This window comes from Myotis yumanensis, unplaced genomic scaffold (assembly GCF_028538775.1).
Source record: "Myotis yumanensis isolate MYYU_CA2020_CCGP unplaced genomic scaffold, mMyoYum1.0.hap1 SCAF_3, whole genome shotgun sequence".
In the NCBI taxonomy this organism is placed as follows: Eukaryota; Metazoa; Chordata; class Mammalia; order Chiroptera; family Vespertilionidae; genus Myotis; species Myotis yumanensis.
In genome coordinates this window covers 158,342,179-158,367,732 of record NW_027223754.1, presented here as the reverse complement: position 1 = coordinate 158,367,732, position 25,554 = coordinate 158,342,179, and the positions used below count along the sequence as shown (strand labels likewise).

The following is a 25,554-nucleotide window of genomic DNA, read 5'->3' as shown; positions in this document are numbered from 1 at the left end:
CTTCTATGCTAGGAAATTCCAAAGTTCACCCTGCAGTGAATGCTCAGGGCAGGCTTTGGGAAAAGGTGAGGAGGCCTCCTGCCACACCTCGTGTACACTGCACCCTTGGCTCCAGGAAGGGTCACTGTCTCCTCTCACCCTCCAAAGGCCACCCTTGCCCCATCCTCCTAAGTCCCAAGCCCACTCAGCTTGCAGGAAACTTCTCTGGAGGAGACAGGGGGGAGACAGAGGATTGTAATACAGACCCGTAGATCTCATTGGCAAGGGCAGGTGTTACTGGAGAAAACAGGTTCTTTTGTGCTGTTGAGAGAAAAGAATTTCAAAAGACACACATGTGGAGAAGTTTAAATGTGATGGCAAAAGTCTATAATAATAAAAGTGTAATCTGCTAATTAGACCGGACATCCTTCCGGACGACCTTCAGGACGAAGCCAGGGTTGCGAGGGCCGAGCCTCTTGCACAAATTACATGCATCGGGCCTCTGGTAAATAAATAAATGTGATGGCAGGATGTGATTTGGGGTGAAGAGCATTAATACACCCTCAGGGACATAGAGGATGGGAAGGATCTAGAAGCAACAGTCACAGGGCTGTTAATTCTCTATATTTTCTCTGTTCACAGTAAAGAACAAGGTGTCATTTAGTCCATCCAACCAGCTTTCTTATTCTTCCGGGCTAGAGTGTGTGTGGGTGGGGGTGGGGGTGGGGGTGGGGGTGGTGCTGGGGGCGAGGGGCGCTCCTCCCAACCAATACCTTTCCTGGACCTTCTGGGGTTCCATGCCCTCTAATCAATCTGATCACCTTCCCAGTTTTTCCCAGGCTAGGCTCTGCCCCTCTGCCATCACCCTGGCTCTCACTGAGCATGTCCAAAAAGAAACATCTCCCTCCTGTGCTAACAACTTTTTTTGCGCATGTCCAAAATTTCTGTTACATCACCTGGTTTCTACTGCTCACGTGCCCAGCAGAGGAATTTCCCCTTCCTCCTTCCTGGGAATCCAGTCTGGGTGGGCAGGGCAGCACCTCGGGGTGATTTTCCTGTCAGCTCTGAGGATTAAGTCTTCTCCGTGGCAGTCCCCTGGAGTGTGTGATGAGTCTGTATATGCTATAGCTTCCCTGCAAACTCATTGGAATGCTGTCCTGGTTTCTGCTTCAGCTTCCCATTTTATTCAGTTTAATGTTTGCTCCAAATCCTTAGTTTATTAAGCTTATTATTTGATTCCCGTTTGCTTCCTTCCTTATGTTAATAACTAGCTAATTGTGTCTATAACACAGGGTTTTTGGTGAGTTGTGGATGGTGAAGGGGCTGGCAGAGTTTGGCCTTAGGAATATTGGAAAGAACAAGGTTCTGCAACATTAGTTCATGTCCTGCTCAGGAAGCTTCCCTGGGAGAAACCAAGATGGCGGCATAGGTAAACACCAGAGTTTGCTGTCTCGCACAACCACTTCAAAAATACAACTAAAAGACGGAACGGACATCACCCAGAACAACAGGAAGGCTGGCTGAGGGGAAATTCTTCAACTAGAAGGAAGGAGAACAGCGTGCTGAGAGGAGCAGTGTGGAAAATACAAAGGTGCGGAGGTACGCACGGAGCGGGCTGGTGGCTGAGGGCAAGGTTGTCGTTTTCAATTGGGAGGGAGTCTCAGACTCTGAGCTCTAGTTCTGGGCGAGTCTCTAGGGACCCAGACTCAAACGGGAGAAGCGGGACTGTCTGGCATTGGTTGGAACTCAAGGGCAGCTTTCTCTCTGAGGTTTGCAGCGGTTGCTGGGACTCTGAGAGCCAGAGCCTCTGGGGACCGGACTGAGAGCAGCCATAACTGCTCGCTCCACCAGCCCTGTAGATCCCCTGGGACCCGCCCAGCCCAAGCCCGTACAGAGCCATTTGCTGGATAGCCTCCAGCAAAAGCTAGATTAGCACCTCCCCAGAGGACAGAAGTTTTCCCACTGAAGACACAGCTGATTCTCACAGCCAGTCGGCCTGGAGGTCAAATCCCCCTAGTATTAACTACAACAATCAAGGCTTAACTAGAACAAGACTGCGCACAAAGACCACTAGGGGGTGCACCAAGAAAGCATAAAAAATGTGGAGACAAAGAAATAAGACAAAATTGTCAATGGAAGATATTGAGTTCAGAACCACACTTTTAAGGTCCCTCAAGAACTGTCTAGAAGCCACCGATAAACTTATTGAGATCTACAAGAAATCTAATGAGACCCTCGATGCTGTGATAAAGAACCAACTAGAAATTAAGCATACACGGACTGAAATAAAGAATATTATACAGACTCCCAACAGCAGACCAGAGGAGCGCAAGAATCAAGTCAAAGATTTGAAATGCGAAGAAGCAAAATACACCCAACCGGAAAAGCAAAATGAAAAAATAATCCGAAAATACGAAGATAGTGTAAGGAGCCTCTGGGACAGCTTCAAACTTACCAACATCAGAATTATAGGGGTGCCAGAAGATGAGAGAGAGCAAGATATTGAAAACCTATTTGAAGAAATAATGACAGAAAACTTCCCCTTCCTGGTGAAAGAAACGGACTTACAACTCCAGGAAGCGCATAGCACCCCAAACAAAAGGAATCCAAAGAGGACCACACCAAGACACATCATAATTAAAATGCCAAGAGCAAAAGACAAAGAGAGAATCTTAAAAGCAGCAAGAGAAAGAAACTCAATTACCTACAAGGGAATACCCATACGACTGTCAGCTGATTTCTCAACAGAAACTTTGCAGGCCAGAAGGGAGTGGCAAGAAATATTCAAAGTGATGAATGCCAAGAACCTACAACCAAGATTACTTTATCCAGCAAAGCTATCATTCAGAATTGAAGGTCAGATAAAGAGCTTCACAGATAAGGAAAAGCTAAAGGAGTTCATCACCACCAAACCAGTATTATATGAAATGCTGAAAGGTATCCTTTAAGAAGAGGAAGAAGAAGAAAAAGGTAAAGATACAAATTATGAACAACAAATATGCATCTATCAACAAATGAATCTGAGAATCAAGTGAATAAATAATCTGAGGAACAGAATGAACTGTTGATTATAATAGAATCAGGGACATAGAAAGGGAATGGACTGACTATTCTTGGCGGGGGGAAAGGGTGTGGGAGATGCGGGAAGAGACTGGACAAAAATCGTGCACCTATGGATGAGGACAGTGGGTGGGGAGTGAGGGCAGAGGGTGGGGTGGGAACTGGAAGGAAGGAAGTTATGGGGGGAAAAAAAGAGGAACAAATGTAATAATCTGAACAATAAAGATTTAATAAAAAAAAAAAAGAAAGAAAGAAAGCTTCCCTGGCTTTAAAGAAATGTGTATTTGCCCTAACAGGTTTGGCTCAGAGGATAGTACGTCGGCCTGAGGACTGAAGGGTTCTGGGTTAGATTACTGTCAAGGGCATGTACCTTGGTTGCGGGCACATCCCCAGTAGGGGGTGTGCAGGAGGCGACTCATTGATGTTTCTCTCTCATCCATGTTTCTGACTCTATGCCTCTCCCTTCCTCTCTGTAAAAAAATCAATAAAATATATTTTTAAAAAATGTATATTCTTTGAATCAATTATTTAATTTTACTTTAATAATAGTATTTGAGAATGTGAGCAACAATGCACCATACTTCTCTCTACAGATGCATCTCCTCCCTCACACAGTACCCAATTCCCCCCTACTATGCACCACAATCTTGAGTCACATGGCCTTAGCAGGTCTTGGGTTGCTCCAGTTGATCATGGCATCCACCAGAAAAGTGGGCATGTAGCTCATAGGAAGGTAGATGAACTTGGCATCCCAGCCAGGTGAGTATCGGGTGCGGGGATGGCAGGCGGTCAGAGCATGTTCCATGCAGTTTGTCACCAAGGACAGATCATGTGAGCACATTTTATCCAACGATCCAATTGCTTTCAGGGCTGTCCAGAATGAGAAAGGATCCAGATGTATTCCCATCTCCAACTTTCCCACATTTAGATCAACTTACAGAATGAGTTTCTAGAATTCCTGGTCTCCTACATTGAATCCACCCAAATTCTTTAGAGGGTGCCTCCTCTTCCCCCAGGCACAATGGTTTCACTCTAATCCACCTCTGGCTTTATTCCTAGGATTATGTGGAACACATAACTGCAGGTCTCCACAGACACTAGAAATCTAAGTGCCTGAAAGCCAGCTGCTCTTATACTTGCTACAGGAGTTCACGTGTGTCTTTTCTCTCTGGCTTTAGTTTCATTCTCAACAAAATGAGAAGCTCACATAAGACAGTGGTGCCACGTCTAACAAGCCTGGATCCTTTCCTTAGGTTACCAGTTGACAACAGGGACCAGCGAGGTAGAATAAATGTGTGAGAATTAAACTGATCAGGTGGGTGAGTCAGAGCACAGAGGTTGGACCTGAGACTAAGGTTGTACTAACTATGAATCTAGACTTCAGAAAAATGGTTTGCTTCTATCCCCATGAACTACAAGGCCCACTTACTGCGTGACAGCAACCTCTCCCCATAGGCCTCCTTGACTTCTGGGCTGGCTTTATCCCATGCGTCTTGGAAGCTCCTAGAAATCACCGCAGAACTGGTCACAAAAGTCTTGAAGAAACCTGGCTCAATGATAGCCACTTTCACCCCAAAGTGGGAGAGCTCCCTCCTGCAAGGCAAACCGACAGAGAGGCAAAGACTTCAGAGGTCTTATAAAAGACAACAACACCTGGAAAAACCCACCCCAACAAAACACCAATGTAAGATTGCAGTAGATTAAGCTCAAAAGTCTGGGGAGTTGTGAAGTGCAGCAGACAGGAGGATAAAATTTATGATGATAATATTGCCTCCCTACAGAGTTTGAGTATTTTTACAAGTATTTTCATACATTTGCTTATAACTCTAAATCCTACCAATTCTGCTGAAAAGCACCACTTAAATTCTACCCACTGGTATTTCTGTCACATGCAATAAAAAACTGGGCTGTGCCTATTTATCTTTCCCATGCTCCTCACACCTCTCCTTCTTGTCTCCCACCCAGGTCACCCTCCAGGCCATCTGTCCTCTAAGGAGCTCTCTCTGCCTGCGGTCTCAGCTCCCCCCATCACAGCCATCCTCAGCCCTGAAGCCAGTGGAGTCTCTACAGCTGAAGTGATGAAGATGCTCCCTGAATAAAGTGCTTCCCTGACAACAGGGCCCCCAGAAACCAATTACCATAGCAGTTATGTACATGGATGGGCTGTGCAGTGGAATAAGATCAGTTCCAGTTCTGCCTCAGATGCTTTCAGACTGTGGGCAGGGACAGGTTGAATCAACCCCATTGCCCTGAGGCCCATCCAGACCTCCAGAAGATAAAAGAATGCTTCCCAATGAATGCCTGCTACAAAGCAAGAAAGAAGGATCTGGAAGGAAGAGCCTCTGAGGCTGTGTGAAATCCACCCCTTGGAAATGGCTTCCCCGGAAGCACAGAAGCAGAAGAACCAAGGGAGGTTCTGTCCCAGTCCAGTACCTGAGGGAGTCGGAGAAGGCCTCGACGCCGTACTTAGAGATGCAGTAGCCCCCACCGAACAAGGCTACACGACCCATGATGCTGGAGACATTGACCACTCGGCCCTTTGCCTTCCTCACCAGGGGCAGCAGACTCAGGGTCACCTCGATCACCCCCAACAGGTTCACATTGAGCATCTTTACGAAGTCCGGTTTGGTCAGCCACTCATTGGGTGCCGTGGGCACAGAGATGCCAGCATTATTCACCAGGCCCCAGAGTCCTGGGCACACAGAGGGGAGAGAGCAAGACTGTGCTGAGACCCTGCTGTGAGGACACAGCTGTGGTTCCAATTCACCTTCCAACTGAGTGAGAACAGTATGAGGAGGCGACATGGGGAGCGGGCAGAACAGGTAACAGTTAACTACGTGCTGTTTGCAGGGTTTGGGGCAGTGCAGACCCTGTAAGCTGTGGTGACAGGGAGTAGTCCTTCCTCCTGGTTTATTCCTAGTGCCCAGCCCGAGGATGTGCTTATTGATTTTATTTTATTTTAAATATATTTTCATTGGTTTCAGAGAGGAAGGGAGAGGGAGAGAGAGAGATAGAAACATCAATGATGAGAGAGAATCATTGATGGGCTGCTTCCTGCACACCTCCTACTGGGGATCGAGACCACAACCAGGTCATGTGCTCTTGATCGGAATCTAACCCGGGACCCTTCAGCCCAAAGGCCGATGCTCTATCCACTGAGCCAAACCAGACAGGGCTGGTTATTGATTTTAAAGAGAGGAAGGTGGAAAGAGAGAGAGAGAGAAAGAGAGAGAGACAGAGAGAGAGAGAGAGAGAGAGAGAGAGAGAGAGAAATGTAAGAGAGAACATTGATTGGTTGCCTTCCATACCTGCCTGGACTAGGGATGGACCTGGGACGATGCTCCAATTGACTGAGCCGCAAGGCCAGAGTTTGGTTGCATTTTTATATACCAATAATGAACCATCAGAAAGGGAAATTAAGAAAGCAATCTCATTTAAAATTTCATTTTTAAAAAACACACCAAAAACCTAGGATTCAATTTAATTAAAGAAGTAAAAGAGCTGTACTCAGAAAATTATAAACAATTAAAGAAAGAAATTGAAGAAGATACAAATAAATAGAAGCATATACCATGCTAATGTATAGTAATAATTACCGTTGTTAAAATGTCCATACTATCAATTCAACCTATAGATTCAATGCAATCTTTCAAAATGTCCATACTATTGAAATCAATCTATAGATTCAATGCAATCCCTACCAAAGTACCATTGGCATTTTTCACAGAACTAAAAATAGTACTAAAACTTATATGGAACCACAAAAGGCCTTGACTAGTCAAAGCAATCGTGAGAAAGAACAATTTGGGAAGTATCATGCTATCTGATAACAAACAATACTACAGGACTGTAATAATCAAAAGAACATAGTAGGTGTCAGAGATGAGGGGGTTGGGAGCTGGGTGAGAAGGTGAAGGGATTAAGCAAAGAAAAAGAAGAAAGACTCGTGGACACAGACAATCCATGGTGATTGCTAGAAGGAAGGGGAAATGCAGGATGTAGACGGGAGTAAAGAGGGGATAATTGGTGATGGAAGAAGACTTGATTTGGAGTAGTAAATACAAATGCAATATACAGATGATGTACTGTATGTAGAATTGTATATCTGAAACTTACATAATTTTATTAAACAATGTCACCCCAATAAATTCAATTTTTTAAAAAAGCATGATACTGACATAAAAACAGACACATAGATCAATGGAATAGAATAGAGAGCCATGAAATAAACCCACACCTATCGGTCAAGCAATCTATGACAAAGGAGGCAAGACTATACAATGGGATAAAGACAGTCTCATCAATAAATGATATTGGTAAATCTGAAGAAACACATGCTCGAAAATTAAACTAGACTACTTTCTAACACCCAATTCAGGAATAAATGAATTAAAGACTTAAATGTCAGACTCAAAACCATAAAACTCCTACAAGGAAAACATAGACAGTAAACTCTTTGACACTGGTCTTCGAAATAATTTTTGGATATGTCTTCTCAGGGAAGGGGAACAAAAGAAAAAAAATAAACAAATGGGACTACCTCAAACTAAAAGGTTTTTGCACAGAAAAGGATCTATAAATGAAACGAAAAGACAACCTACAGAATGGGCAAAAATATTCACCAAAGATATATCCAGTAAGGGGTTAATAACCAAAATATATAAGGAATTCATCTTAACACCAAAAAGACAAACAATCCAATTAAAAATAGGCAGAGGACCTGAGAGATATTTCTCCAAAGAGGACATAAAGCTGGCCAGTAGACAAATGAAAAGGTGGTCAACATCACTAATTATCAGAAAAACAAATTAAAGCCAAAGTGGAATATCACCTCACATCTGTCAGAACAGCTATCATCAAAAAATCAACAAACAGCCCAGCAGGAGGAAAGAATGGGAGCTTAGTGGTTGATCTTCGACCTATGAACCAGGAGGTCATGGTTCAATTCCCGGTCAGGGCACATGCCCAGGTTGTGGGCTTGATCCCCAGTGTGGGGCGTGCAGGAGGCAGCTTATCAATGATTCTCTCTGATCATTGATGTTTCTCTCTCTCTCTCCCTCTCCCTTCATCTCTGAAATCAATGAAAATATATTTTAAAAATCAACAAACAACAAATGTTGGCAAGGATGTGAAGAAAAAGGAACACGGTGTACTGTTGGTGGATTGCAAATTGGTGTAGCCACTAAGAAAAACAGTATGGAGGTTGCCAGAAGCTGGTCCATCCTTGCTGCTTGACACAGTCGCTGCAGGAAAGAAACATCTGCACAGCATATGTTTCAAGGGACCTGGCATATATAGCATATTGTTCTTAATATGTTTGCTCTCCTTAGTGCCATGTGTTTTAACCAAGGTCACCTCTCTGAGAAAGGTTGTTTCCCCAGGTGGGGATCTTTCCCTGAGGTTAGGGAGGGGATACAACCCCTTAATTAAGTGCCAGGCGGGTAGTTAAGCTACATAATCTTTACTCCCTGGAATGGAGATAAGAAACGCCCTAACCTTTGTAATAGAAATTGACAGGATTAAAATCGGCTGGTATAAATACGGATGTAACAAGACAATAATCATCAGATCCACATCAGCTCCTCATCAGCTCCTCATCAGATCCTAACCAGAACCTAGTCAGAGAACATGGCAAAAGATCCTGGACAGAACCTGGCTACAGAACTTGGCAGGAGAACCTGGAGAAGCTGGATAGAGAACCTAGAGAGAGAACCAAGAGACAGGACTTGGCTGGAGATCCTAGACAGAACCTAGAGGCAGAACCTAGCAAGAAAACATGGCAAGAGAACCTGACTAGAACCTGGCAACAGAACATGGCAACAGATCCAGGCTAGATCCTGGCTGGAGAACCTCGCTATGCTGATGAACTGAACCCTGTCTCCGTGTCATTCCTTCTTCGCCGACTCCGTCCACACCTTTGGGGACCCCTGGACCTGCTGGGGTTGGACCCCAGCAGGAGGTTCCTCAAAAAATTAAAAATAGAACTACCATGTAACCCAGCAATCCCCCTGATGGGTATTTCTCCAAAAAAAATCCAAAACACTAATTGGAAAAGATATATGCATCCCTATGTTCATTGCAGCATTAGCTACAGTAGCTACATAATAAGTTATGGAAGCAACCTAAGTGGCCATCAATAGACAACTGGATAAAGAAGTAGTACAAACATAATGAGATATTACTCAGCTATAAAAAGAATGAAATCTTACCAGTTTTGACAACATGGATGGACCTAGAGAGTATTATATAAGCTAAGTGAAATAAGTCAGATAGAGAAAAGCAAATACCATATGATTTCACTTATATGTGGAATTTAAATGAACAAGCAAAACAGAAACAAACTCATAGATACAGAAAACAAATTGATGATTGCCAGGTGGGAGGGGCATGGGTGATTGGGTGAAAAAGGTGAAGGGATTAAGACAGGGGTCCTCAAACTTTTTAAACAGGGAGCCAGTTCACTGTCCCTCAGACCGTTGGAGGGCCGGACTATAGTTTAAAAAAAAACTATGAACAATTTCCTATGCACACTGCACATATCTTATTTTGAAGTAAAAAAAAACAAAACGGGAACAAATACAATATTTGTATTTGCATGTGGCCTGCGGGCCGTAGTTTGAGGACCCCTGGATTAAGAAGTACAAAGGCAGGGGAAGGTGGGTGGGAAGAGATCAACCAATGAACTTGTATGCATATATGCATAACCCATGGACACAGACAATGGGGTGGTGAGGACTGGGGTTGGGGTAAAGTGGGGGCCAGGAGCGGGCTGGAAGATATTAATGGGGGACAAAGGAGGACCTATGTAATACTTTCAACAATAAAGATTAAAAGGAAAAAAAAGAAGTAAAAGGGCAGTGATGAAATAGTCACAGAGAGTAAGTACAGCGTAGAGAATAGGTCAATATTATCGTAATAATTATGTGTGGTACAAGGTGGATACTAGATTTGTTGGGGGATCACTTTATAAGTCATATAAATGTCTAACCACTATGTTGTACACCTGAAACTAATATAATGTCAACTGTAATCGATTTTTTTTAATTAATGTTTTTGAAGAAATTTCATTATGTTGTATAATTGCTCATCTTCTACTAATGCACAGAATAGGATACAAACTATGGACAAAATATAATATATGTCAAAATGTTAACAGCATTATTTCTAGGTTGTGAGATTATGGGTGAGTTTTCTCTACCCCTGTGCTTTCCATATTCTCTACATTGATCGTGTTTTACATTTCTTAGATAAATGAAATCACTGTCTTTTTTCTTTCCCCTTAACATGACAGGCACAATTGTAGTAAAAGAGAGAGAGAGGACATAAACATTAGATTTCTGACTTTCCTTTCTGACCCTCCTGAAATCTCAGTGTTGTCACCTGGAAATGGATGACATCAACTCCCTGATTGGATGATTAAGACTCACCAACAAGAACATGTTAATGTGCTGAGAACAGGAGCCCAGCTCCAGCGCTGCCACCCATTAAAGCTTCAGGCTAGTGCCCCCTTCTCCACCCGCCTCCAGAACGTGGGCCCTCATCTCCCCAGGGCACTCAGCATCTAGAAATTCAGAACCATAGACAAGAATTCTGCAGGGACCAGATCTCATCAGCACGAACTCTCCCCAAGCTACAGAGCTCCAAAGTCAGAGGCTAGGGCAGTGGACTGAGAAGAGGCTCAGCGGGTATGCTGGGTGAGGTGAAGAACGCTAGTGGGATTTCGAGTCCTAGAAAACACGTTGGGAATCTTCCCCAGGGAGCAAGGGGTCTTCCATTGACAGGAGAGAAGAAACAGACTTGAGAAACCTGTGTGATACCTCTGTCCCCCGTGCGCTCCTTCACCCACTGGGTGGCTGCAGCGATGCTCTCTGTGCTGGTGACATCCAGGATCACCGTCTCCAGCCTGTCTGACGTCTTGACCCTCAGCTGCTCGGCCCCCTTTTCTGTCAGACATGCAGCCAGCACCCTCAAGCCTCGTAGGTCCAGCTGCCTGGCCAGCAGGTTCCCAAAGCCCGAGTCACAGCCCGTGATGAAGACATACTTGTCTCCCAGGTGGCTCACCACCTGTCGCTCCCGGTAGCAGCGCAGAAGGTAGTACAGGCCCACGAGGATTGCCAGGTACAGCCACATGGCTTTCCCGGGACAGGCGGTAGGCAAGGGTGAAATGAGAATGTGGCCAGTGTTCCGTCAGGAGGATCTAGGAGCACAGGGTATAAGTTAGCATACCAGCCTCCAGGAGTCCTCAGGTCTTTCCTGTTCATATTGTTTGGTATTTATTTGTTTGTTTAGTGAGTATGATCGCTTCTTGCCCATTTTGTAGATCTTTGGCACACTTACACCATTTCTAATAGGTGACAGTGCATTGCCTTGACCTGATCTTGCTTCTCCACTCCTCCCTCCGTCCCTCCTCTCCCCCCCCCCCCTCACCCATCAACCTGCCCTAAACTGGAGGGCCCCCTATGATCATGGTCCAATGGTCCAGCACTGTCTTCTTCCCTTTTTCCTACTCAAGTCTAGAACCCTCGTCTCCCTGACCTACTGGAGAGTTTCACAAAGAGGACGGACTTTGAATCAAGAAACACGTGAGCTCAATATCCAGCTCTGCTCCAGCTACCATGTGACCTTGGCAGTGGGCAGAGCCTCTGAGGTTCTTCTCATTTGGCTCCACACAGAATTCACTCCTAAGAAAACTGAGCTCTGCTTAGAAAACTAAGTTTTGGATTAGAAAGACAGGGAAAGGCGTATTATGTCCCCTGCTGATGTACAAACGCTCAGGGGCAGAAAGGTGTTCAGGAGACGGGAGGGTATCTGACTACCTCAGAGGCAAAGAAGAGGAGAAGAAGTGAATGGGGCGGCCACACTCAGGGAAACTTCTCCAGACAACTGGGAGGGTGGAAAGGAAGGACCTACGGAAAGAAGGTCTAATAGCTACCCTCTCACTCCACGAAGATGCCTTGTCCCCAGCCCTAGCCCTCTTCTCCGTGCTGAGGCTCTCCCCTGCCAGCCACACGTGCAGAATCCAGACCCAGACCCAGACTCCAAAGGTAGAAAGGATCCGCTTAAACAGGGACCAAGTATGGGTCCTTAACTTCACCATCAGGGAGGCTGTAAACCCCAGTAACCACAAAGGTCTCAGTCCACTTTGTATCGGGGTGATGATGGGGAGGTGGCGACATCTGCCCCCTCGGGAGACTAAAGAAAGGACTGGACCCTGGAGCCCAGACCAGCTGTCCCTGAAGGGCTTCAGGGTGAGATAAGGAAACCATTTCATAGAAGGGGGTGGGCCAGCAGGGGGAACGGGGCTGCAGCGTGGGACAGGGACAGAAGAAGCCAGTTCCAAGCTCTGGGGGCCTCCCTCACCATCCACAGTTTCACAGTTCTGACTGGTAAGCAGGCAAGAGTAAAGGCACTGGGAGAGGGGAGAGGCTTCCTTGAAGAAACCAGAGACTCGGCAGAAGGATGGCACCTGCTGGCCCTGCAGAAACCAGCCTGTCCCTGCTCCCTGGGGTGACTGCCAGCACCCGGCTACAAAACTTTCCCAAGATAGGGAAGGAGGAAGGAAGGAGGCCTGGAATCCTCAGGGAGCCAAGGGGCATGCAAATCCTGACACCAAACCCTGCTAAGGAGAAAATCCCGCTTTCTTGGAAGCAACGGGATAATTTGTTCCTTAGTGACCACATTCCTTCAACCACAAAGTCTCAAGGGCTAGGAGGCAGAGAAATCTCCCAGCCCACATGATCAGTGCTTCACTCTTGAGAAGCCTAAAAGCAATATAACTGCTTGGGGATTGCCAGGAGCTTCAGAGTCCATTCCAGTTGGGCACAGGAAGCTCGGGAGAGAGCAGTAAGACAGAAGCGGAATCTGGATGACACCCACTCACCTGGGAGCTGCAGGGGCTAGAACGAGAAATCCTTCAGACGCGCCCCAGAGACCGAGTCTCACAGCAGTGACTCTCTGCAGTAGATCTTTAACAGGAAATGCAAGGGCGGAGAGCTTGGCCTGGCTCCAGGGCACCACGCTTAAACAACATAAGAGCTGGAACAGAGACACGTGCCCCCTGGTGGCTCCACAGAGTCTTAGTGGAGACTTCTGTCAAAAGCAAAACATCCCCCTTCTATTACTTGTGTGGGTCCCTAAAGAGGGGATTGCATCATAGATGAAAAGGGGCTCTGGAAAGGGTATGGAGTGAGGGTTAGTTGTGCAAGCTCGTTGCCAGTATTATAGGGTCGCAGCCCCACTACCTGGAGTGTGGATCCAAAAACTTAGAGATGCACCCCTGCCTTTAGGTGTGAAGGTCTGGCACTGGAGGGGATGAGAGTTACTGGTGGAAAGTCATTGAGCCCATGCTCCTCATAAAGGTCCAGGGCAGCAAAAGGAAAGAGTGAGGGCAGTGTCCTCGAGGCACCTCATGGTGTCTCATAGCATGGGTCCCAGCCCCTGATGGGTTCATCACACTGGACCTGGCTCCTCCCCAAGGATGGAGCCTAGAAGGAGGAGGGATGGGACTCTTTGGAGAGTCTGGGGTGAAGACGTGGGCTGGTTTCCACTGGACTTCTTCGTTGTTGTTCCACCTTCAGAGTTGGCCCCTTGAGTCACAGTCCACATTTGGGGCCACTGGACCCATCTGGACGCAGCTCTGCCCCGTGTAGAGCCTAGCATGCAGGGCCACGGGTTTATAACCCCACAGTTCTCTGACACTCTGGAGAGGACTCCTTGGGGTGAATCCAAACCTTCTGGACATACACTTGTAAGGCCAAGGTATTATGTGAATCAATGATTCTTTATTTTATTTCAGTTTGTTTGGTGTGTCTGGCTATGTGTGTGTGTAAAGAATATTGTGCAATCAGAGACTTCAGATTAAGCATGAAGTTCTTGCTTGGCATTTGAGTGGGAGACATGCATTGACCTTGAGTCAGCTGACACCAGAGCTTGGAAGAACGCAGAGATCCTTGAGGATCCTCGCGGTCATCTCCGTGTCCTCAGCAGCCTCATGCCTCACACCAAGCTCTCACTAAGGACTGAGACCGAACAGCCCTGCAACATCCACCTCACTCTCTGTATCGTGAAGAACAAAGACATTGTTCTACAACATGAGGTTCCCCTGAAAGCACCACATTCATGATTTTAAACTAAAGGAAGAAAACTAAGACACCTGGCAAGTACTCCCCAACTCCACTTTGTACTCAGCCCATGAATATCTTTATTAGCCCCTCAGCTCTCTGGAAGGAAGGAAGGGATTCACTTCCCTCTTCAAATCCCTACTCAGGTCATTCCACCCATCCATTAACCACCGTGAAAGCAGCTGACTCTACCTCACTTCTACCCACACCCCACTGCTCCCTAAGGCCACAGTTTCACTACCTGGGCCTCAGTAAAGTTTTGAACTTTAAGGCAAATATAATCAGTGGAAATCCATGTTTTCAAGACAAATCAATAACTGGTTTTGGTGCTCTTTCTCAAGGTCCCTATTGAGACACACCCTTCCTGCCAAGATCTGCTGATTTGGCCCCTGAGGCTGATGGGTCATGGCTGTGCCATTTTCTTCCCTGTATTCCTGAATCCCCTCCCTCTTCTTTCCCTCCCAGGTCAACCTCCCTGCCACCTGTCCTCTAAGGAGCTCTCTCTGCCTGCGGTCTCAGCTCCCCCCATCACAGCCATCCTCAGCCCTGTAGCCAGTGGAGTCTCTACCGCTGATGTGATCAAGAGGCTCCCCTGAATAAAGTGCTTCCCTGTGGCTTCCCTGACAACAGGGCCCCCGGAATCCAATTACCATAGCAGTTATGTACACGGATGGTCTGTGCAGTGGAATAAGATCAGTGCCAGGTCTGCCTCAGATGCTTCCTGACTGTGGGCAGGGACAGGTTGAATCAAACTAATTTTGTGGGGCCCAAACTAATATCTAAAACAACAACAAAAAGGTGCTTCCAGCCAAAACCGGTTTGGCTCAGTGGATAGAGCATCGGCCTGCGGACTGAAAGGTCCCAGGTTCGATTCCGGTCAAGGGCATGTACCTTGTTTGCGGGCACATCCCCAGTGGGAGATGTGCAGGAGGCAGCTGATCGATGTTTCTCTCTCATTGATGTTTCTAACTCTCTATCTCTCTCCCTTCCTCTCTGTAAAAAATCAATAAAATATATTTTAAAAAAAACAAAAAACAAACAAAAAAAAAAGGTGCTTCCAGTGCTAGTGAGATGGCTCAGTGGGTTGGAGTGTCATCCCAGATACCAAAAGATTTTGGGTTCAATACCCTGTCACGGTGTGTATGAGAATCAACCAATCAATGCTCTCTCTCTCTCTCTCTCTCTCTCTCAGTTTCTAAATCAATAAAAACATATCTTCAGGCAAGGATAAAAAAAAAGTGTTTCCCAATGAATGCCTGGCACAAAGCAAGAGAGAAGGATCTGGAAGGAACAGCCTCTGAGGCTGTGTGAAATCAACCCCTTGGAAAAGTCCTCCCCAAAAGCACAGAAGCAGGGGACTGAGGGAGGGCCCCTGTCCCAGCCCAAAACCTGAAGGAGTCAGAGAAGACCTCAACACTGTGCTTGGAGATGCACTACCCCCACCATACGCGGACACACAGCCAAGATGCTGGAGACGTTGACCACCCTGCCCCTTGCCTATGTCACCAGGGGTAGCAGATTCAGGGTCACCTGGATCACCCCCAACAACTTCACTGAGCATTGGTATGAAGTCTTGTTTGGTCAGCCATTCCTTGGGTGCCATGGGCACAGACATGCCAATTATTCACCAGGCCCCAGAGCCCTGGGCACAGTGGGAGTAAGAGAGCAATCCTGTGCTGTGAGCCTGTAGTGAGAACACATGTGTGTTCCAATTTACATACCAATTAAGTTTATTTTATTAAGTCAACAACAGTGTGATGCCTGGTATAAGGGAAAAGAGTGTGGGAGAGGAAACAGGAACCTGGTGGTTACAGGGAGTCAGAGTGTGGAAACGTGTTTAGCTACTAAATGGCAGGGATGGTCCTTCTCATTTTTCTGCTCCTCAGTGCCTGGCACACAATAAGCAATCAGCCCATCTTTGTTAAGTGCGCGGATGGAGTTTGAGATAGAGTAGTATTCAACACTATCTTATAGGAGAGACATATAGACAAGTAGAGAGAAATGGGTAAGAGACAGTAATGAAGGGAAAACTAGAGAAGAGAAAGGAAACAGGGGCGTGGGGGGGGGGGGGGACCCTGAGATGAGAAAAACCATGAATAATTGTTTTCCACACCCTGGTTGGGAAAGATACACTTGAAATCCCAGGATTAGGGTTAAATAGAGATAGGCTGGCATTGAACACCAAGAACCTAGCTTTGGGACAACCTGCATCAATCCCAAGGCAATATCTGCTCAGCAAGTCAAGTTCCCCTTCTATGCTAGGAAATTCCAAAGTTCACCCTGCAGTGAATGCTCAGGGCAGGCTTTGGGAAAAGGTGAGGAGGCCTCCTGCCACACCTCGTGTACACTGCACCCTTGGCTCCAGGAAGGGTCACTGTCTCCTCTCACCCTCCAAAGGCCACTCTTGCCCCATCCTCCTAAGTCCCAAGCCCACTCAGCTTGCAGGAAACTTCTCTGGAGGAGACAGGGGGGAGACAGAGGATTGTAATACAGACCCGTAGATCTCATTGGCAGGGGCAGGTGTTACTGGAGAAAACAGGTTCTTTTGTGCTGTTGAGAGAAAAGAATTTCAAAAGGTACACGTGTGGAGAAGTTTAAATGTGATGGCAAAAGTCTATAATAATAAAAGCGTAATCTGCTAATTAGACCGGACATCCTTCCGGACGACCTTCCAGATGAAGCCGTGGCTGTGAGGGCCGAGCCCCTTGCACAAATTTCATGCATCGGGCCTCTGGTAAATAAATAAATGTGATGGCAGGATTTTATTTGGGGTGAAGAGCATTAATACACCCTCAGGGACATAGAGGATGGGAAGGGTCTAGAAGCAACAGTCACAGGGCTGTTAACTCTCCGTATTTTTTTGGTTCACAGTAAAGAACAAGGTGTCATTTAGTCTATCCAATCAGCTTTCTGATTCTTCCGGGCTTGAGTGTGTGTTTGGGGGCGGGGGGAGGGGCGCTCCTCCCAACCAATCCCTTTCCTGGTCCTACTGGGGTTCCAAGGTCTCTATCCAATCTGATCACCTTCCCAGTTTTTCCCAGGCTAGGCTCTGCCCCTCTGGCATCACCCTGGCTCTCACTGAGCATGTCCAAAAGGAAACACCTCCCTCCTGTGCTAACAACTTTTATTTCGCATGTCCAAAAGTTCTGTTACATGACCTGGTTTCTACTGCTCACGTGCCCAGCAGAGGAATTTCCCCTCCTCCTTCCTGGGAATCCAGTCTGGGTGGGCAGGGCAGCACCTCGGGGTGATTTTCCTGTCAGCTCTGAGGATTAAGTCTTCTCCGTGGCAGTCCCCCGGACTGTGTGATGAGTCTGTATATGCTATAGCTTCCCTGCAAACTCATTGGAATGCTGTCCTGGTATCTGCTTCACCTTCCCATTTTATTCAGCTTAATGTTTGCTCCAACTCCTTAGTTTATTAAGCTTATTATTTGATTCCCGTTTGCTTCCTTCCTTATATTAATAACTAGCTAATTGTGATGATAACACAGGGTTTTCGGTGAGTTGTGGATGGTGAAGGGGCTGGCAGAGTTTGGCCTCAGGAATATTGGAAAGAACAAGGTTCTGCAACATTAGTGTGTGTCCTGCTCAGAAACCTTCCCTGGCTGTAAAGAAATGTGTATTTGCCCTAACCGGTTTGGCTCAGTGGATAGAGCGTTGGCCTGAGGACTGAAGGGTTCTGGGTTCGATTCTGGTCAAGGGCATGTACCTTGGTTGCGGACACATCCCCAGTAGAGGGTGTGCAGGAGGCGACTCATTGATGTTTCTCTCTCATCCATGTTTCTGACTCTCTATGCCACTCCTTTACTCTCTGTAAAAAATCAATAAAATATATTTTCAAAAAATGTATATTCTTTGCATCAATTATTTAATTTTACTTTAATAATAGTATTTGAGAATGTGAGCAACAATGCACCATACTTCTCTCTACAGATGCATCTCCTCCCTCACACAGTACCCAATTCCCCCCTACTATGCACCACAATCTTGGGTCACATGGCCTTAGCAGGTCTTGGGTTCCTCCAGTTGATCATGACATCCACCAGGAAGGTGGGCATGTAGCTCATGGGAAGGTAGATGAGCTTGGCATCCCAGCCAGGTGAGTATCGGGTGCGGGGATGGCAGGCGGTCAGAGCATGTTCCATGCAGTTCGTCACCAAGGACAGATCTTGTGAGCACATTTTATCCAATGATCCAACTGCTTTCAGGGCTGTCCAGAATGAGAAAGGATCCAGATGTATTCCCATCTCCAACTTTCCCACATTTAGATCACCTTACAGGATGAGTTTCTAGAATTCCTGGTCTCCTACATTGAATCCACCCAAATTCTTTGGAGGGTGCCCCCCTCATCCCCCAGGCACAACTGTTTCACTCTAATCCACCTCTGGCTTTATTCCTAGGATTATGTGGAACACATAACTGCAGGTCTCCACAGACACTAGAAATCTAAGTGCCTGAAAGCCAGCTGCTCTCTTACTTGCTAACCAGGAGTTCACGGGTGTCTTTTCTCTCTGGCTTTAGTTTCATTCTCAACAAAATGAGAAGCACACGTAGACAGTGGTGCCACGTCTAACAAGCCTGGATCCTTTCCTTAGGTTACCAGTTGACAACATGGGACCACGGACATAGAATTAAAGGTCCGCTGTTTGTGGGTGAGTCAGAGCACAGAGGTTGGACCTGAGACTAAGGTTGTACTAACTATGAATCTAGACTTCAGAAAAATGGTTTGCTTCTATCCCCATGAACCACAAGGCCCACTTACTGCGTGCCAGCAACCTCTCCCCATAGGCCTCCTTGACCTCTGGGCTGGCCTTATCCCATGTCTCTAGCAAGTTTCTAGAAATCACTGCAGAACTGCTCACAAAAGTCTTGAAGAAACCTGGCTCAATGATAGCCACTTTCACCCCAAAGTGGGAGAGCTCCCTCCTGCAAGGCAAACCGACAGAGAGGCAAAGACTTCAGAGGTCTTATAAAAGAAAACAACACCTGGAAAAACCCACCCCAACAAAACACCAATGTAAGATTGCAGTAGATTAAGCTCAAAAGTCTGGGGAGTTGTGAAGTGCAGCAGACAGGAGGAGAAAATTTGATGATAATATTGCCTCCCTACAGAGTTAGAGTATTTTTACAAGTATTTACATGCATTTACTTATAACTACAAATCCTACCAATTCTGCTGAAAGACACCACTTAAATTCTATCCCCTGGTATTTCTGTCACATGCAATAAAAAACTGGGCTGTACCTATTTTCTTTCCCATGCTCCTCACACCCCTCCTTCTGGTCTCCCACCCAGGCCACCCTCCAGGCCATCTGTCCTCTAAGGAGCTCTCTCTGCCTGTGGTCTCACCTCCCCCTCCCCCCGCCCATCACAGCCATCCTCAGCCCTGAAGCCAGTGGAGTCTCTACAGCTGAAGTGATGAAGATGCTCCCCTGAATAAAGTGCTTCCCTGGGGCTTCACTGACAACAGGGCCCCCGGAAACCAATTACCATAGCAGTTATGTACATGGACGGGCTGTGAGGTGGAATTATATCAGTGCCAGTTCTGCCTCATATGCTTTCAGACTGAGGGCAGGGACAGGTTGAATCAACTCCATTGCGTTGAGGCCCATCCAGCCTCCAGAAGACAAAAAAGTGCTTCCCAATGAATGCCTGGCACAAAGCAAGAGAGAAGGATCTGGAAGGAAGAGCCTCTGAGGCTGTGTGAAATCACCCCTTGGAGAAGGCTCCCTGGGAAGCACAGAAGCAGAAGAACCAAAGGAGGTTCTGTCCCAGTCCAGTACCTGAGGGAGTCGGAGAAGGCCTCGACGCCGTACTTAGAGATGCAGTAGCCCCCACCGAACAAGGCTACACGACCCATGATGCTGGAGACATTGACCACTCGGCCCTTTGCCTTCCTCACCAGGGGCAGCAGACTCAGGGTCACCTCGATCACCCCCAACAGGTTCACATTGAGCATCTTTACGAAGTCCGGTTTGGTCAGCCACTCATTGGGTGCCGTGGGCACAGAGATGCCAGCATTATTCACCAGGCCCCAGAGTCCTGGGCACACAGAGGGGATAGAGCAAGACTGTGCTGAGACCCTGCAGTGAGGACACAGCTGTGGTTCCAATTCACCTTCCAACTGAGTGAGGACAGTATGAGGAGGTGGCATGGGGAGGGGGCAGAACAGGTAACAGATAACTACGTGCTGTCTGCAGGGTTTGGGGCAGTGCAGACCCTGTAAGCTGTGGTGACAGGGAGTAGTCCTTCCTCCTGGTTTATTCCTAGTGCCCAGCCCGAGGATGTGCTTATTGATTTTATTTTATTTTAAATATATTTTTATTGGTTTCAGAGAGGAAGGGAGAGGGAGAGAGAGAGATAGAAACATCAATGATGAGAGAGAATCATCGATGGGCTGCCTCCTGCACACCTCCTACTGGGGATCGAGACTGCAACCAGGTCATGTGCCCTTGATCGGAATCTAACCCGGGACCCTTCAGTCCAAAGGCTGATGCTCTATCAACTGAGCCAAACCAGCCAGGGCTGCTTATTGATTTTAAAGAGAGGAAGGTGGAGAGAGAGAGAGAGAGAGAGAGAGAGAGCAAGAGAGAGAGCAATTGATTGGTTGCCTTCCATACCTGCCCTGACTAGAGATGGAACCGGAACCTGGACGATGCTCCAATTGCCTGAGCCGCAAGACCAGAGTTTGGTTGCATTTTTATATACCAATAATGAGCCATCAGAAAGGGAAATTAAGAGAGCAATCTCATTTAAAAGTTCATTTTTAGAAAACACACCAAAAATCTTAGGAATTAATTTAATCAAAGAAGTAAAAAACCTGTACTCAGAAAATTATAAGCTATTGAAGAAAGAAATTGAAGAAGGTACAAATAAATAGAAGCATATACCATGCTAATGTATAGTAATAATTACCCTTGTTAAAATGTCCATACTATCAAAATCAACCTATAGATTCAATGCAATCCTTCAAAATATCCATACTATTGAAATCAATCTACATATTCAATCCAATCTGTATCAAAATACCATTGGCATTTTTCATAGAACTAAAAATAGTACTAAAACTTGTATGGAACCACAAAAGACCCTGACTAGTCAAAGCAATCGTGAGAAAGAAGAACAATTTGGGACGTATTACGCTACCCAATAACAAAAAATACTACAGGACTATAATAATCAAAAGAACATAGTAGGTGTCAGAGAGGAGGGCGTTGGGAGCTGGGTGAGAAGGTGAAGGGATTAAGCAAAGAAAAAAAGAAGAAAGACTCATGGACACAGAGAATAGCATGGTGATTGCTAGAAGGAAGGGGAAATGCAGGATGTAGACAAGAGTAAAGGGGATAATTGGTGATGGAAGAAGACTTGATTTGGAGTGGTAAATACAAATGCAATATACAGATGATGTACTGTATGTAGAATTGTATATCTGAAACTTAGATGATTTTATCAACCAATGTCACCCCAATAAATTCAGTTTTTTAAAAAAAGCATGATACTGACATAAAAACAGACACATAGATCAATGGAATAGAATAAAGAGCCATGAAATAAGCTCATACCTATCGGTCAAGCAATCTATGACAAAGGAGGCAAGACTATACAATGGGATAAAGACAGTCTCTTCAATAAATGATATTGGAAAATCTGAACAAACACATGTTCAGAAATTAAACTAGACTACTTTCTTATACCCTATTCAGGAATAAATGAATTAAAGACTTAAATTTCAGACTCAAAACCATAAAACTCCTACAAGAAAAACATAGACAGTAAACTCTTTGACACTGGTCTTCAAAATATTTTTTGGATATGTCTTCTCAGGGAAGGGAAACAAAAGAAAAAAATAAACAAATGCGACTACATCAAACTAAAAAGTTTTTGCACAGCAAAGGAAACTATAAATGAAACAAAAAGACAACCTACAGAATGGGCAAAGATATTCACCAATGATATATTCATTAAGGGGTTAATATCCAAACTTTATAAGGAATTCATCTTAACACCAAAAAGACAAACAATCCAATTAAAAATGGGCAGAGGATCTGATAGATGTTTCTCCAAAGAGGACATAAGGCTGGCCAATAGACATATGAAAAGATGGTCAACATCACTAATTATCAGAAGAATACAAATTAAAACCAAACTGGAATATCACCTCACATCTGTCAGAACAGCTATCATCAAAAAATCAACAAACAGCCCAGCAGGAGGAAAGAATGGGAGCTCAGTGGTTGATCTTCGACCTATGAACCAGGAGGTCATGGTTCAATTCCCGGTCAGGGCACATGCCCAGGTTGTGGGCTTGATCCCCAGTGTGGGGCGTGCAGGAGGCAGCTTATCAATGATTCTCTCTGATCATTGATGTTTCTCTCTCTCTCTCCCTCTCCCTTCATCTCTGAAATCAATGAAAATATATTTTAAAAATCCACAAACAACAAATGTTGGCAGGGATGTGAAGAAAAAAGAACACTGTCCGCTGTTGGTGGATTGCAAATTGGTGTAGCCACTATGAAAAACAGTACGGAGGTTCCTCAAAAAATTAAAAACAGAACTACCATGTAACCCAGCAATCCCCCTGATGGGTATTTCTCCAAAAAAATCCAAAACACTAATTGGAAAAGATATATGCATCCCTATGTTCATTGCAGCATTAGCTACAGTAGCTACATAATAAGTTATGGAAGCAACCTAAGTGGCTATTAATAGACAACTGAATAAAGAAGTAGTACAAACATAATGAGATATTACTCCACCATAAAAAAGAAGGAAATTTTACCAGTTTCAACAACATGGATGGACGTAGAGAGTATTATATTAGCTAAGTGAAATAAGTCAGATAGAGAAAAACAAATACCATATGATTTCACTTATATGTGGAATCTAAATGAACAAGCAAAACAGAAACAAACTCATAGATACAGAAAACAAATTGATGATTGCCAGGTGGGAGGGGCGTGGGAGATTGGGTGAAAAAGGTGAAGGGATTAAGAAGTACAAAGGTAGGGGAAGGTGGGTGGGAAGAGATCCACCAATGAACTTGTATGCATATATGCATAACCCATGGACACAGACAATGGGGTGGTGAGGACCTGGGGTTGGGGTAAAGGCAGGGTCCAGGAGCGGGTTGGAAGAGATTCATGGGGGACAAAGGAGGACCTATGTAATGTCTTCAACAATAAAGATTAAAAGAAAGCCCTAACTGGTTTGGCTTAGTGGATCGAGAGTTGGCCTGTGGACTGAAGAGTCCCAGGTTCGATTACGGTCAACGGTATGTACCTTGGTTGCTGGCTGCCACCCATTTAAGCTTCAGGCTAGTGCCCCCTTCTCCACCCGCCTCCAGAACATGGGCCCTCATCTCCCCGGGGAACTCAGCATCTAGAAATTCAGAACCATAGACAAGAATTCTGCAGGGACCAGATCTATTCAGCACGAAATCTCCCCAAGCTACAGAGCTCCAAAGTCAGAAGCTAGGGCAGTGGACCGAGAAGAGGCTCAGCTGGTATGCTGGGTGAGGTGAAGAACGCTAGTGGGATTTTGAGTCCTAGAAAACACGTTGGGAATCTTCCCCAGGGAGCAAGGGGTCTTCCATTGACAGGAGAGAAGAAACAGACTTGAGAAACCTGTGTGATACCTCTGTCCCCCGTGCGCTCCTTCACCCACTGGGTGGCCGCAGCGATGCTCTCTGTGCTGGTGACATCCAGGATCACCGTCTCCAGCCTGTCTGACGTCTTGACCCTCAGCTGCTCGGCCCCCTTTTCTGTCAGACATGCAGCCAGCACCCTCAAGCCTCGTAGGTCCAGCTGCCTGGCCAGCAGGTTCCCAAAGCCCGAGTCACAGCCCGTGATGAAGACATACTTGTCTCCCAGGTGGCTCACCACCTGTCGCTCCCGGTACCAGCGCAGAAGGTAGTACTGGCCCACGAGGATCGCCAGGTACAGCCACATGGCTTTCCCGGGACAGGCGGTAGGCAAGGGTGAAATGAGAATGTGGCCAATGTTCCGTCAGGAGGATCTAGGAGCACAGGGTATAAGTTAGCATACCAGCCTCCAGGCACTCTGACATGGAGTCCTCAGGTCTATCCTGTTCATATTGTTTGGTATTTATTTGTTTGTTTAGTGAGTATGGTCGCTTCTTGCCCATTTTGTAGATCTTTGGCACACTTATACCATTTCTAATAGATGACGGTGGATCGCTCAGGAAATCTCTTGACCTGAGCATAGTTTTCCCAACCACCTGATCTTGGTTCTCCACTCCTCCCTCTTTCCCTCCTCTCTTCCCCCCGCCCCCGCCCATCAACCAGCCCTAAACTGGAGCGCCCCCTATGATCATGGTCCAATGGTCCAGCACTGTCTTCTTCCCTTTTTCCTGCTCAAGTCTAGAACCCTCGTCTCCCTGACCTACTGTAGAGTTTCACAAAGAGGACGCACTTTGAATCAAGACACACGTGAGCTCAATATCCAGCTCTGCTCCAGCTACCATGTGACCTTGGCAGTGGGCAGAGCCTCTGAGGTTCTTCTCATTTGGCTCCGCACAGAATTCACTCCTAAGAAAACTGAGCTCTGCTTAGAAAACTAAGTTTTGGATTAGAAAGAGAGGGAAAGGTGTGTTATGTCCCCTGCTGATGTACAAACGGTCAGGGGCAGAAAGGTATTCAGGAGACGGGAGGGTATCTGACTACCTCAGAGGCAAAGAAGAGGAGAAGAAGGGAATGGGGCGGCCACACTCAGGGAAACTTCTCCCGGCACCTGGGAGGGTGGAAAGGAAGGACCTACGGAAAGAAGGTCTAACAGCTACCCTCTCACTCCACGAAGATGCCTTGTCCCAGCCCTGGCCCTCTGCCCGTGCTGAGGCTCTCCCCTGCCAGCCACACCTGCAGAATCCAGACCCAGACCCAGACTCCGAAGGTAGAAGGGATCCGCTTAAACAGGGACCAAGTATGGGTCCTTAACTTCACCATCAGGGAGGCTGTAAACCCCAGTAACCACAAAGGTCTCAGTCTACTTTGTATCGGGGTGATGATGGGGAGGTGGAGACATCTGCCCCCTCGGGAGACTAAAGAAAGGACTGGACCCTGGAGCCCAGACCAGCTGTCCCTGAAGGGCTTCAGGGTGAGATAAGGAAACCATTTCATAGAAGGGGGTGGGCCAGCGGGTAGAACAGGGCTGCAGCGTGGGACAGGGACAGAAGAAGCCAGTTCCAAGCTCTGGGGGCCTCCCTCACCGTCCAGTTTCAGAGTTCTGACTGGAAAGCAGGCAAGAGTAGAGGCACTGGGAGAGGGGAGAGGCTTCCTTGAAGAAACCAGAGACTCAAATGCCTGGACATATGCCGGCAAGCAGAAGAGACAGAGACAGGCAGGGGCAGATCCAGCCTTCAGCTGTAACTCTGGTCTG

The 25,554-nt window shown here is 46.3% G+C and overlaps 3 protein-coding genes across 7 annotated transcripts in view; all 3 read right to left on the bottom strand.

The window, feature by feature from the left end:
- Positions 1 to 12,979, bottom strand: part of LOC139007009 (retinol dehydrogenase 16-like) — a 33,282-nt gene extending 20,303 nt beyond the window's left edge. Inside the window, exons 1-2 of one of the 3 annotated variants that reach the window (XM_070409952.1) lie at positions 936 to 2,544; positions 246 to 300 (exon numbers count right to left, since the gene is read on the bottom strand). The gene's annotated coding sequence lies outside the window, so the exon portion shown is untranslated. Of the gene's footprint in view, positions 1 to 245; positions 2,545 to 12,919 lie in introns of those variants that run through there. The other 2 variants (XM_070409953.1, XM_070409951.1) reach the window with 2 other exon arrangements.
- Positions 3,031 to 13,008, bottom strand: LOC139007007 (retinol dehydrogenase 16-like). 2 transcript variants are annotated; one of them, XM_070409947.1, is made up of 5 exons: positions 12,920 to 13,008; positions 10,857 to 11,236; positions 5,473 to 5,731; positions 4,469 to 4,632; positions 3,039 to 3,909 (listed from the first exon to the last, which is right to left on the bottom strand). In XM_070409947.1, the coding sequence occupies exons 2-5, from the start codon at positions 11,167 to 11,169 to the stop codon at positions 3,692 to 3,694; spliced, it is 954 nt and encodes a 317-aa protein (XP_070266048.1). In that variant the 5' UTR covers positions 11,170 to 11,236; positions 12,920 to 13,008; the 3' UTR covers positions 3,039 to 3,691. The 2 variants fall into 2 exon arrangements, with proteins under 2 accessions (XP_070266049.1, XP_070266048.1); XM_070409948.1 differs by lacking the exons at positions 5,473 to 5,731; positions 12,920 to 13,008 and having other exon boundaries at positions 3,031 to 3,909; positions 10,857 to 11,050.
- A 5,021-nt stretch (positions 13,009 to 18,029) lies between these two features.
- On the bottom strand, positions 18,030 to 24,175 carry LOC139007008 (retinol dehydrogenase 16-like). 2 transcript variants are annotated; one of them, XM_070409949.1, is made up of 4 exons: positions 23,796 to 24,175; positions 19,945 to 20,203; positions 18,924 to 19,087; positions 18,030 to 18,371 (listed from the first exon to the last, which is right to left on the bottom strand). In XM_070409949.1, the coding sequence occupies exons 1-4, from the start codon at positions 24,106 to 24,108 to the stop codon at positions 18,154 to 18,156; spliced, it is 954 nt and encodes a 317-aa protein (XP_070266050.1). In that variant the 5' UTR covers positions 24,109 to 24,175; the 3' UTR covers positions 18,030 to 18,153. The 2 variants fall into 2 exon arrangements, with proteins under 2 accessions (XP_070266050.1, XP_070266051.1); XM_070409950.1 differs by lacking the exon at positions 19,945 to 20,203 and having other exon boundaries at positions 23,796 to 23,989.
- Between the last annotated feature and the right edge of the window lie 1,379 nt (positions 24,176 to 25,554).